This window comes from Meleagris gallopavo, chromosome 3 (assembly GCF_000146605.3).
Source record: "Meleagris gallopavo isolate NT-WF06-2002-E0010 breed Aviagen turkey brand Nicholas breeding stock chromosome 3, Turkey_5.1, whole genome shotgun sequence".
Lineage (NCBI taxonomy): Eukaryota > Metazoa > Chordata > Aves > Galliformes > Phasianidae > Meleagris > Meleagris gallopavo.
Window position 1 is genome coordinate 5,358,194 of NC_015013.2, and position 15,216 is coordinate 5,373,409.

At 36.7% G+C, this 15,216-nt stretch overlaps 1 protein-coding gene across 1 annotated transcript in view; it reads left to right on the forward strand.

Moving 5' to 3' along the window:
* The window catches only part of PRL (prolactin), a 6,600-nt gene extending 781 nt beyond the window's left edge, over window positions 1-5,819 (forward strand). The window contains 4 exon segments of the mRNA NM_001303186.1: window positions 861-1,042; window positions 1,854-1,961; window positions 3,302-3,481; window positions 5,393-5,819. Coding sequence (NP_001290115.1) covers window positions 861-1,042; window positions 1,854-1,961; window positions 3,302-3,481; window positions 5,393-5,584 — 662 coding nt within the window. The 3' untranslated portion in view covers window positions 5,585-5,819.
* Window positions 5,820-15,216: the final 9,397 nt, after the last annotated feature.

Consider the following 15,216-nt stretch of genomic DNA (forward strand, 5'->3'; position numbering starts at 1 on the left):
GAGCCAATGCATGTAGCAGGTCAATTTTGAGAACCAAAACTCAGAGCACAAAACAGTATTCTTTGAATAATTACATCCATTTACCAAATATTTGCTTTTAAAGTTTTCTATTGTTTTTCTCTGCATATTTTGTTTTGCTGAATTGAAAACTTGACAGAGTTAATATTAAAACTTTTAAGCAGATGAACTTCTGTCTCTTAGGTAATTAGAAGGCCCTTATATCAGTTTCAGAAGTTCAGGAGAAAAGTTGAATATTGCCTGTTTTCTTAGTAGTAGGTAATTTAGGGTTAAATTCTAAATAGGAAAGCAGCACAGATGCTGGAAGTCTTCTGAAAGAACTCCCAGGACAATCAAAACCTTTAAAAAGTGACCTAACCACCTTCCCACAAAATTAATTTGAATTCCAAATGTTTGCAAAGAAGGAAAGGACCTGTGGGAGGAAGAGAGAAAACCAAAGCAAAAAAAAAAAGGAGAGAGAGAGAGAGAGAGAGAGAGAAAGAGTAATCTACTTTCTAAAGAAGTTTGTTTTTCTTTCTTTCATTTATCATTACATAATAAAGTCAAGCACAGTAGGTAGAGATTTTGGAATATAGTGTACCGTAACACAGGTTACCATATCTCCTCAAACTCTGTAGGAGGTTCTGCTATACGGGTAGGATGATGGAGGGGAGAAAGAATAATCTAAGGTCAGTGCTTTCATCTTCTGTTTATTTTCAAGAGTCAGCTCATTGGATACTCTGAGCCGTGTGGCTGAGCACAGCCAACATCCCTGCATGCTGATCATTTGCCTCTGATAGCTATTTCCAAATGCATGCTTTCGTCAATATGTTCCCATTTTGGTTTGTTCCAAACCTGAACAGGTTTGTTGCTGGCGGTTCTTCTGGTATCCAACATGCTTCTGACCAAGGAAGGAGTGACCTCCTTGCCAATCTGCTCCAGTGGATCTGTCAACTGCCAAGTTTCCCTTGGGGAGCTTTTTGATCGGGCAGTTAGACTTTCACACTACATACACTTCCTCTCTTCAGAAATTTTCAATGAATTTGTAAGTACTTTCTATTTTCTTGGGAGTGAGAACATGCAAAATCCACTTCAGTGTTTTTTGAGCACAAACATATTAATATATGAAACTTTTAAGTATGTAAACAAATATGACTGTGGCATAGACAGTGATCATAGAATCATAGAATGGCTTAGGTCAGAAGGGATCTTAAAGATCATCAGACTCCAACCCCACTGCTATGGGCAGGGCTGCCAACCACTAGATCAGGCTGCCCAAGGCCTCATGCAACCTGATCTTGAACACCTCCAGGAGTATTATGGTTTCATAATATAGTCTTAAAGGTGGCTTACAGTGCTGGCCATTGCTAAGATCCCCAACATTCTAATAAAAGATACAATTTTCCTATCATTCGTTATGTATGAAATAAGTTTGTGTTTCTTTAACTGTAAATACTCACCAGAAACTTCTGACCTTTACAGAATAAAAGTAGTGATAGAATCACAGAATCATAGAATCGCTCAGGTTGGAAAAGACCTTGAAGATCATCGAGTCCAACCACAACCTAACCATACTACCCTAACTCTAACAACCCTCTGCTAAATCATGTCCCTGAGCACCACATCCAAATGGTTTTTAAACACATCCAGGGATGGTGACTCAACCACCTCCCTGGGGGGCCCACTGCAGTGCTTAACAACCCTCTCTGTAAAGCAGTTTTTCCTGATACCCAACCTAAACCTCCCCTGGTGCAACTTGAGGCCAAAAGCAGTGGAACAACAATAGGTTAGTATAATGTTTGAATTGCAGCTCTACTTATTTATATTAAAAAAAACCTCTCCTTGATGATCTGCAGGATGAACGCTATGCTCAGGGTCGGGGTTTCATTACAAAAGCTGTTAATGGCTGCCACACTTCCTCCTTAACCACTCCTGAAGATAAGGAGCAAACTCAGCAGATTCATGTAAGTCCTACATCTAATGCCAATGACTGTGAGACGGAGTGTGGGAAAAAAAAAGAGGGAGGAAAAAGACTAGAGAGGGGGCAGACAGAGACAGAGGGAAATCAGATCTTTTAGAATGAAATAAAGCCAGAAAGAAAAAAGCCAAGACATCTGCAGATGCTAAGTTTCAGACTGTACAGAATATACAAGACCAGTGACTCATTTTTCTGTATGTTGCTTTCAGACATTGCATCTTACTTCCAATTACAACCTAACCTCATGGAGCAAAGCCAGTTATTGTGCTTCTACAGTATTCAGAATGCTACAAGCTCTGAACATTATTTTAAAACACCTTATAGACAACTATAACAAACATAAAAATACATTGGCTATATAGTGAATATTGTATGTAGGCAAAGGAAAATGGTTTACTGGAACTGAAGACACTGACATTACCTAGAAAATGCTAAATATTTACTTTTGCAGTTAATAGAAGGCAAAAATGGTCACATCATCATTCAAAGACAAAGACAGTAGAGTAAAACACTGCAAAATACTTGCAAAGAGAAACCTGTACATACATCAATTTCATAATGACTTAAAAATGAAGATAGTCTTGTTTGGCCTATGCTCACAGATAAAATTTGAAAATACCCTGGAGAAAAAAAAAAAAAGTAAGCACAGGTGTATGAATGTGAATGTATCAGGGAGAAATTTTTATCAGTTTCACAGCAGTAATAGCCTTGCAGTGCCAGAATAACCATCTGGGTATATAAAAAGTCTGGTTGTGTTCAGATGCAGAGTATCTAGCAAAGAAGAAATGGTTGAACATTACCATAACCATAAGCTTTATGAATTTTCATTTGCCCACAAGAAAGAACAATTTTCAAAATCAGAGAGCTATTGCTAGAAGCACCATTGTTCAAAGGGGAAGGCAGATGAGTTATGCAGAAGTAATAAAAGCTATTTAGTGGTTAACAATAATTTCCATTTTCCATTCCATACTAAACTTAAAAAAATGAAAATCGTTGGATTATAAAATGTTCATTAAAATCAGATAAAATTTTCTTACTTTTTTTTTTGTTCAAAGACATGAAATATAGTTCTGCCTACTAGTTTGTAAAGTGGAGAGGATTTATAGATATTTTCCATAAAATTACTGTAACTGCGCTAATATTGCACACAATAACAACAATGACATATATCAAAAATTGCACAGATATCTAAGATAGGCTGTAGGGAGCAGTCAGTGGAGTAAATTCCCAAATTTCTGCATTTGAGGACATTGCTTTAATTGCCTCCTAATGCTGCCAGCATATAGCTTCCTATTTTAACTACCTTTTCTTAACATGGATGACCAGCACGAAGAGCTACTGAATTTGATACTGGGAGTGCTGCGTTCCTGGAATGATCCCCTGATCCATCTGGCCTCTGAAGTGCAAAGAATCAAAGAAGCTCCAGATACCATCCTCTGGAAGGCTGTAGAGATTGAGGAGCAAAACAAGAGGCTTTTAGAAGGAATGGAGAAAATCGTTGGGCGGGTAAGTATTAGGTCCTTACAGTCCTTCCAGCTTATTGGTGCAAAGAAGCCATGTGCAGTGACTGGATCTCTCTACTTGAAGAGGAAAGAAAACAGTAGATAAGAAGGGGGGGGAAAGGGAGATAAGATAGCTAAAAAGTTCTCAGATTCAGCTATAACTTTTTCTGCTCTCTTGTGATTTCTAAAAAGAGAACATGATGTGATTGTACAGCACAACACAACACAACTCTCAGTCCTGCTTCAAGAGAAAGTGTGATCATCAGGATTGGAAGCCTTCATTTCATCTCTGGGCATTTTTGAATTTCAAACTTGTGTAGCACGTGTCCGTATTTTTGCACATCCACATAGTTATGGGTATTTATAAGCTTATTTCTATATACATGTAAGTATTGTGTATAGTTTTTGGAAATGGATAGTATGTTTAGAACTGTTCTGGAAGTCTGGCCTATTGTGATGGTACATAACAAAGTCCTACCAGTCTGGTTCAGTCTCCAGTTCCACCACACTGGTTCTTTGGAACTATGAGTCTGACTTGGCTCCCCCTACACTTGGAGACTTAGAAAACAAAGCTGTTGTTTGACAAAACCCAAAGTAGAATACTCCTTGTTATCAGCAATTGATCAAAAAGCCTTCTTGAATAAAATCAACTCCAGTCTGTTTATTTTTAAAGAGGCCCTCAGTAGTCCCTATACATCAATCTGTCAGTGAGCTATATGTTAATAGCAAGTTCTCAGTTCACCAGCTTTTGCTTTAGAGCAGTTGAATAGCATTAAGAGCACCACCATCCCTGTATCTACCATCTTCTGCTGGATTACACTGGGTTTCTCTCTTTCATTTTGGTGTCTATTTACTCAGAAACCTTACCTCATTCAGGCCACAAATGCATTTATCAATGTAATCAAGTACATCTCTATCCCATATCCAGGTGTAAAAAGGTGGGAATCCAAGACAACAGTAGAAGACAAGCGCTGCTACAGTTATACTGTCATCACCTTCTCATTCACATTATTTACTGAAGGGAACCCCCTTCTGTACAAGGAGGTAGAAGACAAGACTGAAAAATTTGTTACTGTCAAGCCATGTTTTTGAGTGATTGCAGATCTGTTTTTCTTTTTTTTTTCCATTTGCTTAAACTAAGTGAAAGAAGCTTCACAGATATTCTGCTGTATGCATTCAGAAAACATAGCTTGTGAAAAATAAGATTCACCAGTACCACTAAGCACAGATTTCCTTCCTCCTATGAAGGGTAGATTTCTGTGATATGAGAAAATGAATGATTGCCTCTTTCAAAAGAGGAGACTTAAACCAATCTTCTCCTTGGATTCTAGCTCATTAAACAAGTTCCTACACGTAGCTTTCTAGCATTAGAGGTCACTATGTCAGTCACAGTTTTTATTGTCTTTCTGTTTTTTCTTTAGTGGTATACAAAAATGAGAGATTTGCCTGGTAGCACGTTCTACAAGGCTGCATGTATCTGAGAGACCACCTAAGAGACGCACTGAGGCAAAGCTGGAGACACAAAGAAGTTCTAAGAACAAGGGCTTACAATGACTTTAAGGTGAAGGAAGCCAAAAAGAGAGATGCCACTGATGAATCCAGGCACAAAGGAAGGTTTGATTTATCTGCAAAGTCTAATTCCATTAGACATTGCTAACAAACTAGATCTAAGAACACTTACAGCCTAAGCTTACAAATTTTAAGGAAATAAACTGAAATATCTGGTGGAAATTCAATCAAAATCTGCTTGAGGATATATAGAACACTATGCAGAACAGAGGGAGCCATAACAGGAAACACTTTACAAGCTGTACACTATTAACTAGCGTTCCTCAAGGCCAATATTTCTTAATTCTCTGTTCTACACCCAGTCAGATTGATTATCATCTCTTACAGTACGATTATGTCTCTCTAGATTCATTCTGGCGATGCTGGAAATGAAGTTTTCTCTCAGTGGGACGGCCTTCCATCCCTGCAACTCGCTGATGAGGACTCCAGACTCTTTGCTTTTTACAACCTGCTGCATTGCCTCCGCAGAGATTCCCACAAAATCGACAACTATCTTAAAGTTTTGAAGTGCCGCCTAATCCATGATAACAATTGCTAAGTACCTCTGGGCTGCATAACTCACCGCAACCATTCACCGTGGTGTTCTTGTTGCTTTGCCACTTTTCCTTGCGAACTTTATGAAAAGCCACATCGTACGGCACCAGGATCATCAGTAACTTTCAGGCATGCTTGTGTGAATTCTGGCTGCAACTCTCAGTGCCATTTATCTTAGTGTTTAAAATGCTGCAAGTCACTCGTGTAACAAGAATAAACTCCTCTGCCTAATTTCCTCACTTAGTAGCATTTCACTGATAAGTTGATCGTGTAGATACAAATAAAAATATTATTAAATTCAAAATCACATAACGTCAAGTGGTATCCAAAAAAATAGCTGGGATGGCTTACACCTCTAGCAAAACCTTTTCCTTTTGGATCTCATCTCCAACTACTGATAAATGACAGGATATCTTGCTTTCATTTCTCTTTGCGTGTCTCTAAAAACAGGGAACAAAAGAGAGAGGACATCAAAGCAAAATATTCACCTATCACACTAAATTACCCTAGACTAAAAGTATGGGCTGAAATGCAAGATATGCTGATACATGCCTTCAATCAGGTACAAAAACTGTCTTGAGTAGGGGACAGAAACGTAAGAAAGCCTGGCTAACAGAGCCACTGATTCCATATGCAACTGTACAGAGCATGAAGACACATCTGGAATTTTAAGAACAGATCCATATTTCTCTATTGACTGTCTGGGGAAAAAGCATTTCCAAAGGAAATCTCATTACTTTAAGTGACTACCTGAGGGCAAAAGGAACCAATAGGTTTCAACTAGTAGGTCCCAGTAGGAAGTGCAAGGCATCCAGTCAGGATCTTATCCACCTACTCTCCACATTCCTCACAAGTGATGTGGTGGTTGCAGATGCCCAGAAAACTTTCTAGCTATAAACAGGCATTAGTTGAGCTAAACTGTCTGCTGTCCTGAATCCAAAGCATCTCCATTCATTTTGTACTTAGACACACCCAGTTTTCAAAGTTTTCCTTTTGAAACACAAGTAAAGCATCATAAAATAACAAAATTAGCACAGCCCTAATAGTTATTTACCTCTATATAAATGTCCATATACACAAAATGTACATAGTAGTAAATAGGTACTATGTAAATAATGAGTAAATGTAAGAGATTAGATAATACAAACTGCAGAAAAGGTTTGATTTCAACCATCTTCAAAAGGGATAAAATGATACTTGCAATTATAATCATACACATATGTTTATTATAGTCTTTTAATCTGTTCAAGTTTTCAATTACTGATTTCCTCAGATTTTATCTGGGTAAGTGTAAACCGATCCCATTTGTAATGTAGGCAAAATCATCTGCACAGCAAATTCCTTGTTAGACAGTCACAACTGATAACTTTCATAAATTCCAAAATACACAAAATTTGTGGCATACACAACAGCAGTTTAACAACGCACAGCTGTACATCAACACAGCCATAGAAGCAAATGGTAAAATTTGCCAAGCAAAATGCAAGTGCCCAGACTGGAATTTAATGTGATAATAATATTCAATTTTCTTTTAAAATGCCAGTTGTTAAAAAAAAAGAAAAAAAAGAAAAAAAAGAAAAAAAAGACTGCATTTTAAAGGGAAAAAAGAAGGAAAAGCTCCTTTATAATTATCACAAGTGCTTAGAATTACAGTGTGAGATCTTATTCAAAAGAAAACATGAATAATGGGACAGCTCTGTATTGAGCTGGAGAAATGATTATGTCTCACTGAGTAAACTCCTACCTCAAAATCTCTTTGCAATTCAAAAGCAACTTGATTAATAGGGCAGACATTCATAATTTTACACTTATATGACTAGATCTAAAACAATTACTTTCATCAACTGCCTAAAAATTACAGTGCTAAAACAATTGTTTAAAACTTGCATGCGCTGGTTTTATTCAAGCTTGTTCTGGTACAAATATGTGTTTTTAATTTCATAAAGAAGGATAGAAAAGAATGGACAAAAAAAAAAAGATTCTAAAGATCTGAAAAGCAACTGTTTAGCTAAAGAGGTATTTAAAGCTGATTTGGTTAATATTCTGAGTCATCACAGCTGTCATAGAGACAGAAAGCTGCTGAACCCCATGAGCACATTGAAAGCTACCACCTTCATTGTCAAGAGTCTTGGCACAGACAATGCCTTCAGAATGCAGTTGCTGCTCTGAATGTTCAGACCACAATACAGGCAATTGGCAATTCTCTTTTTTTCAGAAGCTAGTAAAGGCAGTACATTCTTATCTCACTGATACTTTGTTGATTAACACGTTTGTAAGACCTGAGCAACCATTGTCTTTCATCCAATAAAAACAGTTACATAGCCAATCTCTTATTTTATACGAGTTAACGAGCATGTTATTTCAAAATGAAAGAAACTTACCAATTAGTCAGAGTTTTATTCCAAATGTGTTAAATTCTAGATATGCCAGGTTTTCAGCATTCAAAACATCTAGTTTTCTGATTATTTATTCAATACCCAGACAGGTGATATTTAAATCTCTGCTGCTTTATTTACTCCTGTCCATTTAAGATGGCTTAGTGACAGAAGTAAAGGTAAGGAAAGGTCCAGATGACTGAAATATAGGCTCAATTCTGGTTCCTTTAAAAATGATATTCAAGCTTCCACAGATGGCACTAAATTTTAGATAAGACCTCATGACATGAAATCTAAATGGTATGAAGGTCAAAGTAATTTATCACTGGGGGCATTTATCACCGAACACAACAGAGCAATAGGGATATGCAGAGTGAAAATCTAACTTACTATTCATGACTTGTATCTAGAGTCTAGGATTATAGCCAACCTTTGGATCAAACAAAGAATTTTAAGGTTGATCTTAAAGCCAATAAGAGAAGATTTAACTGACTGTGTTTGTCGTTTGGAATCAGATGTTGAACTAGTAATGTGAAAATCTTTTTAGTGTGTGTGTTTTTTGTTTTTTTTTTTCTTAAGGTCCTAAAGAAAGCTTGCAATTGTTGAACTCCTATTAGCAAAAAAAAAGAGACTTGGCAACTCACCTGTACAATACAGTTTACTTGCACAATATTATTTCAAAGGCAATCCACAATGCTAGCAACAAGGGATAAACAAAACCACACACACCACCTACATTTAATTTCTGAACAACAGGAATTCTCCAAGGGCTACATTTTAAACTGATTATGCTTATTATAAATAAAAAGTGTATGAGCAACAAATTAAGTCAGAGATTTTAACACAGTAATCATGCTTATGTATATATCCATACACTATAGAAATGAAAATACTGCAATCATACATGGGAATAACACCACAGACACACATTTCCAGTGAAATTATTGGATTTACTGACCTATGAAGCTACTTACACATGCCTGTTTGCATCTTGAGTTCTTAATGACCTGTGGCTGCAAATTATTGCAGGAAATCCTGAAGACTCAAGCTGACCTTCAAAATTCAATTCAATTGAAATTTAATACTGACTATCAATAGGTTTATACTAAGCAATAAAATGAGGTTTTAAACTAGTTTTAAAATATAGTAATACCTTTTTGAAGTTTCCTATGCTGTACCATCTTATAGCAGTCGTTAGCAATTAAATTAAGTTTAAATAAACACCAATGTCTGAAAACACCAGGAACATCAACCATGGAGTTTTACCTTTTTTTTTTCCTCCCCAGAGAACTCAGTGAAGCATAAATACACATAAACGTTCATCAAGAAAACTGACGTTCCTACTTATTCTATTTATATTTCTATTTACAAATGACAATGACTATCAGCTAACATTACAACAACATCTACTATCCCTGGAATTGTAAAGCTATAATTAGAGACATTACTCCATACTTGAGCATTAAAAAATGTGTATTTTCTGGCAGTAATTTTTCTTTTCATTTATTAGAATAGGAGGAGGAGATGAAAGCAGGGTAATGGTGCTTAATGTTCACTTAACTATATTTCTTCTTATTTATTTTTTTCACCACAACTGGAAGCGGTAAAAATTGTCCCGATTTCTAGTGAAAAAATGCTCAGAGACTTCTCCCATTTTCTTTGAAATTTTGTTATTTTTTAAGGACTCAAGGACAGATTCTGTGGAACGTCAAGAAAATATAATGCCATTTTAAAGGATAATGGAGAGACCACCTTTAAATCAGTAATTTTTTCATGCACTGGTAAAAAAATCAAACCCTGCCACTTGCTTTGTCACTAATTCTTTTTATACTATAACATTTAGCATTTAAATCATTTGAGAAGCACTAGAATCTCATGCTAACACTCTGCCTTTGTGGGAAAAATAAGTTGTGATAGTATACTGCCTTCTAACTCACATGTCCAAACAAGAATTGCAAGGTATCTCTCTTCCCCTTCCCTTTCTCCACTTCCCTTCCCCCCTCTCCTTTCCCTTTCCCTATCTCTTCCCTTCTCTTTTCTACCCCATTCCCTCTTCCCTCTTCCTCAGTCCCCCCTCTCCCTTTTGCCTTTTCCCTTCCCTTCCCCCTTCCTCTCATTTCCCCTCTCTTCCCCATTCCTTACCCTTTCTCCTTCTACTCCCCAGAGTTCTTTTCTCGTTTGTTAGGGTTATATATCTCAATATTGGCCAATACACACCTTTCTATATTTCTTCACCAATGCACAGCATGAATGGTAACAAACTAAGTGAAAGGAGGATATAGAAGCTTTCATGGTCACGGAAACACTTGGTCATTGGCTCAAGAACAGACTTACAGAGATGAATGTTCATTTCTTACCAACTGACACTGAGCCTCACTAAAAGTCCTGAGGAAGTGTCTTGGACTTTTACAGGAAACTCATATATTTCACAACCATTTCAAAAATGATGGCAGAGACACTAGACAAAACTTGTTCAAGAATAAGTTCACTGCAAATATGTATTCCCATTTTATCCAGACTGCTACCAAAAAGTGCTTCATCAAGCATAAAAACGAACTGCATTTACCAACAAGATTTTATAGAAGTAGTACCTCAAAAATTCACTTCTGTCAAACATTGGCACACTAATTATGGGAACACTTTTCGTCTTTTAATAAATTACAGGCTTCATTACACTGAAGAGTACAGATCAATTATTAAATCACGAGTGACAATGTGAGTCATCAGAAATGCAAAGAGCTCTCACTCTGACATGTCAAAGAAACTATAAAGCTCGTATCATTTGTATCAGACACCACATGTTGCAAAGGAGCTTGCAGAATACAAAATACGTAACATACGTGTACACTCAATTATTAGGAATTAGTTTGTGTGCTAAATGAGTAACTGTAAAAATATTCCTATTCACTGATGGATTTTTTTTTCCACTATCAAGCTGACTACCTCCCTGCAGAATTCAGTGTTAAATGTATCAAAAGTTAATAAAGCTTATTGCAATTTTTACAGTATTATCAGAATACACAGACCCACAGTCATCAAACGGGCCACCATCACAGTACCCTAACAAGGCACAAAAAAAGGGTCTCTGCCCAACAAGGTCCTGCTCTGTTTACTTATAATTCAAGTAAGTAGGAGTGTAAAAAGAGTGGTATATAATACACTTTTTCTGTCTTACTTTTCACTCTTTTGCTAAGGTAGTAATAATTCCTGTCATATATTGATATACTTTATTGCACTATCTTTGCTGACTTCAAGTTTGAAAGCACTGTAAATGGTTTGCAGGATTAGACCAATATTCATACATTACAATAGGCTCTTTCTTTAGTTAGAAGATTGAAATAACAATAATCTTTCCAAGGAGCCATTCTTGGGAGATTTCCAGACAGACAACTATAGTTCATACAGCTCAAAAAAGTCTTCAATCCTTTGGAAGCCTAACTAAAACCTCAGAACCATTTGGATGTTCCAATATCCTGTAACTACAGCACATGTACTAAAACTTAATAAGACAAAAAGTACTTGAATTTATTTGATGTGCATGGGATCTTCTTGAGACCCATGCAATACAGATCATAGGTATTAATGTCAAAGATAATGCAATAAACAGCTCAACAATTCTTTAAAGTGGCTTTTATGCTACTTGCAAGGAATCTCTTCTTCTGTGTCCCTCTTGCACTAGAGTAAGAAAATAAAAAAGGTTCTTTTCTTTATCATCTTCACTATATTAGAAAATTGACTCTCAAGAGCCATGTGAAGAAAGAGAATGCAATGTATAGCCTGAGTTTATTAAGAGATTAGATTCTGATGGATGTCACAACGAAAAAATGTAAAGTAAAAGCATCACAAATGGTTTGCAAAGACTTTAGGATATCCATTTATTTTTATTTTCACTTGAGATTCCATCTAAGAAAGTAGGACTTATGTGAATATATGACACACACAGGCTCATATAACAGCAAATCTGGAAGCTTTTTTAATACAGTGGTGGATAGCAGCATTGTTCAGCAAAGATATTTTCTGTCCCCTAGACAACTCTGCAGCATATAAAACACAAAACAAAACAAAAACAAAAAAGAGTTTCACTGCTACTCTGAGAGGCTAAAGGTATTTGTGTAATTATTTATATCATGCACATCACCTTGGTATCAAAGCATTACATATCTGGTATTGCCTCTATCAAAGGGATTAAGAGTGCTGCTTCAGCCTAAATTAAGGGTAATGTTATATATCTAATGTCACAGCATAAATCCGACTGGGGACAAAAGAGCAGAGCAAAGCTGTAGATTGATGGATCTATACTCTTGAACACACACAACACAGAGAGATGGCTAAGAAACACCATGTGCTCTCCTGAGCGCTCAGCATGCAATGAAAGATGCTTTTGATGGAGTTTTAGCCTTAAACCACATCGGCAAGACTTTTTTTTTTTTTACATTTAAGTGTAGCCAGGGCAAACAGGATGTGAACTCAGCCTTCAACATCATAGACATATCGAAGAAAGAGGCAGTACTCAAAAGCTTCTTTGAATGAGGCAAATCATTTTATAGTTAGTTAATCTATATTAATATAATCAGTTAGCTGAGACTCATTTCTTTTTCTATAAACTACAAAGTGCATCACATTTCAACTGTACAAATCTATATACATTTGTGTAAGAAATACGCAAGAGATTTGTGCATATATCTTTTCTAAACCTACTTACAAGCAGGTAGGTATTCCCAAAAAGATCATGAAGCTTGGAATATACCTTAAGAAATGCCTTTTTTTACATTTCCCATCTCTTTTCAGATATAAAACAAATCAAACAAACAATATCTGCTGTTAAAAAATAAATGGGGATGGGGAAAGTATTCTTTAAAATATGCTCTTTTTCTTAACATGCAATAATTCTGTAGTAGGAAAATTTGTCATGAAAGTTCTCATTTAGCAAAGAAAAGTCTCTTTCATTTGGTTCCAGCATTTCTTTCCTCACAAGTACAGTGATATTCTAAACGAAGTAATGCTTAATGATTTCTCCCCAAACATATGAATTATGCATTCATAATTTTCAGAAAGAAAATCAGTGTTTTCATTAAAATTTCTGTTTTGATAGTTAAAAACTGTCATCTCACCATACTTTCTCCAAGAATAAAATTTTCCTTGGGCAGGTATCTACATCATCTCAACATTTCAGCAACAGTTAAGAAACACTTTTCAGTGGAAAAAGGACCAAAAAAGTAATCAAATACAAAACAGTAAGGCTATGCACTATGCAAAAACTTTTGAGACATGCAATGCTATACAGAGTATATCAGTTCACAGTTCAAGATGAAAACTTAAATAAATAGCAACTGAACAAGTAGTTTGATGTACATAAGAGGGTTCTTTGTGCTATTTTGGGGGAGAAAAGAAAAAAAGAAACTTTTTTTTTTTGAGCCTGAGACAGCCAGTCAAGTAACACAGACTTTCAAGTAACATCTAACCAGGATACCTGACCCAGTAACACTGCATGAAAAAAAAAAAAAATTAGACTGTCCCAAACTAACTCCCTGGGGCCAACACCTAGAAAGCAAAAATACACAAGGATTACATCAAAAGGAACTGACCTATTTTTTTTTCCCCTCTACATAAGTTTATTCCCTTCAGAAATTAGCAAAATACTTCCCTATTCAAAATTAGTAATCAGTAGCTGCAAGTCATCAAGATTTCTCCAGTGAGTCCCACTCAAATGGATTATTCTTTGAAGGGAAATCCAGTTTAAAATCACACATTAAACATTTCCTGGTGACCCCATTGGGCATTTTTGAAGAGTTTCCCCTGCTATCATCACAGGAGGCGTGGACTTCAAAATCCTGATGGAATTGAACCCAAATTCTGAATCGCTTCTTCAAGCGGTTGTCTGTATACAACAAAGGACATCTCTGTGGCTGGGAGTCTGATGTGCCTCATCCACACAGTGCTCACATTCCCTCCAGCACACGGCAGCCACCCATACACAGCTACCTCAGTGGAAATGTTTGAGCAGGCATGGGCAAGCATGAGGCAAGAGCTCAGATTGTATTGGAGGGCAGTGGGCGGCCTGCTGGGGATTGCTAGGCAACCCAGGCCTGCTGCTGACCCCAGACCCTTCACCACAGTTGGGGCTTTTGAGGGGGAAAGGACCTTTCAGCAAACTGTGCAGAGCCCTGCAAATGTAAAGCCCTGTTTCTGCAAATAAAGGATAATAGCAGGGTCGCCCTGTGTTCAGTACACTCGGTGGATAGCTAGGTGGCTTTATTTATTTATTTATTTGGTTTTATTTTAATGGAGCTGACAAAATCTGGCAACAATGCGCTGTGTAAAAAGTGACATTTTGACTCTAAGGGAGGAATTATTTGCAATTTGTTTTGAACAGAAGCTTAGTTCGTGTCAGATGTGAACCTCCAGACAATCATTAGTTTAAACTGCCTGCTATGTGTTTAAAAATTTCAGTCAATTTATAACTGATCTGAATTGCAAATGGGATGGTAATAAGCCATTAGGGAACAACATATCTCTTTTTCACACTCGCAGCCCTCTGCTTTAAGGGGCTTCAACTGCTCTGAAATATGAAAATACCCTTTTAGTCATGCGCAGTATCAACAAACAGGGTTAATTTTGAGATGCAGAAATGGAATTTCTCGGAGAATCACCCAGAGAAGACTGGCAGCTGACACAGGAGCAAAGTAACATGGAGCCCAAGCTGTGAATAGCAGGCAGCGGTCAGCTGTCTGAAGAACATATAGCCTGATTTGCTGATGGCACTGTAATGCCTGGTATCTAACAAGCACTTGGTTAATTTGCTTGCTGACTAAGGGATCTGAGCCATTTCTTATCCTCTATGAAACCACCTCTGTGAGTGAACACAGGCTTTGCATTACTAAAATATTTCTGCATAGTTACTCGTACTTCCTCAGTATTGATTCTCCTGAGCTCAAAGGAGTAAAAAGATAAAATTTTTTGTCATCCTCATTCAAAATACAGTAGGTATCCTTTAAATACAACTATAACGTGCACAACTAAACATAGAGCGAATGTATGATAGATGATAGCATTAAGCATCATGGCTCTTGTCTTGAATATCTCTTCCCATTGATTATTATCATGATTTATATCATCATAAATCACCTACTGATTTATCATGTTTCATAGATGAAAAAACGATCTCTATGTATCCCTCTTGCTACTTTATAGTTCTATAGCCACTGTTAAGTACTGCCGTCATTTGTTGAGGTTGTTTGCTGTTGTTTTGGTTTTATTTTTT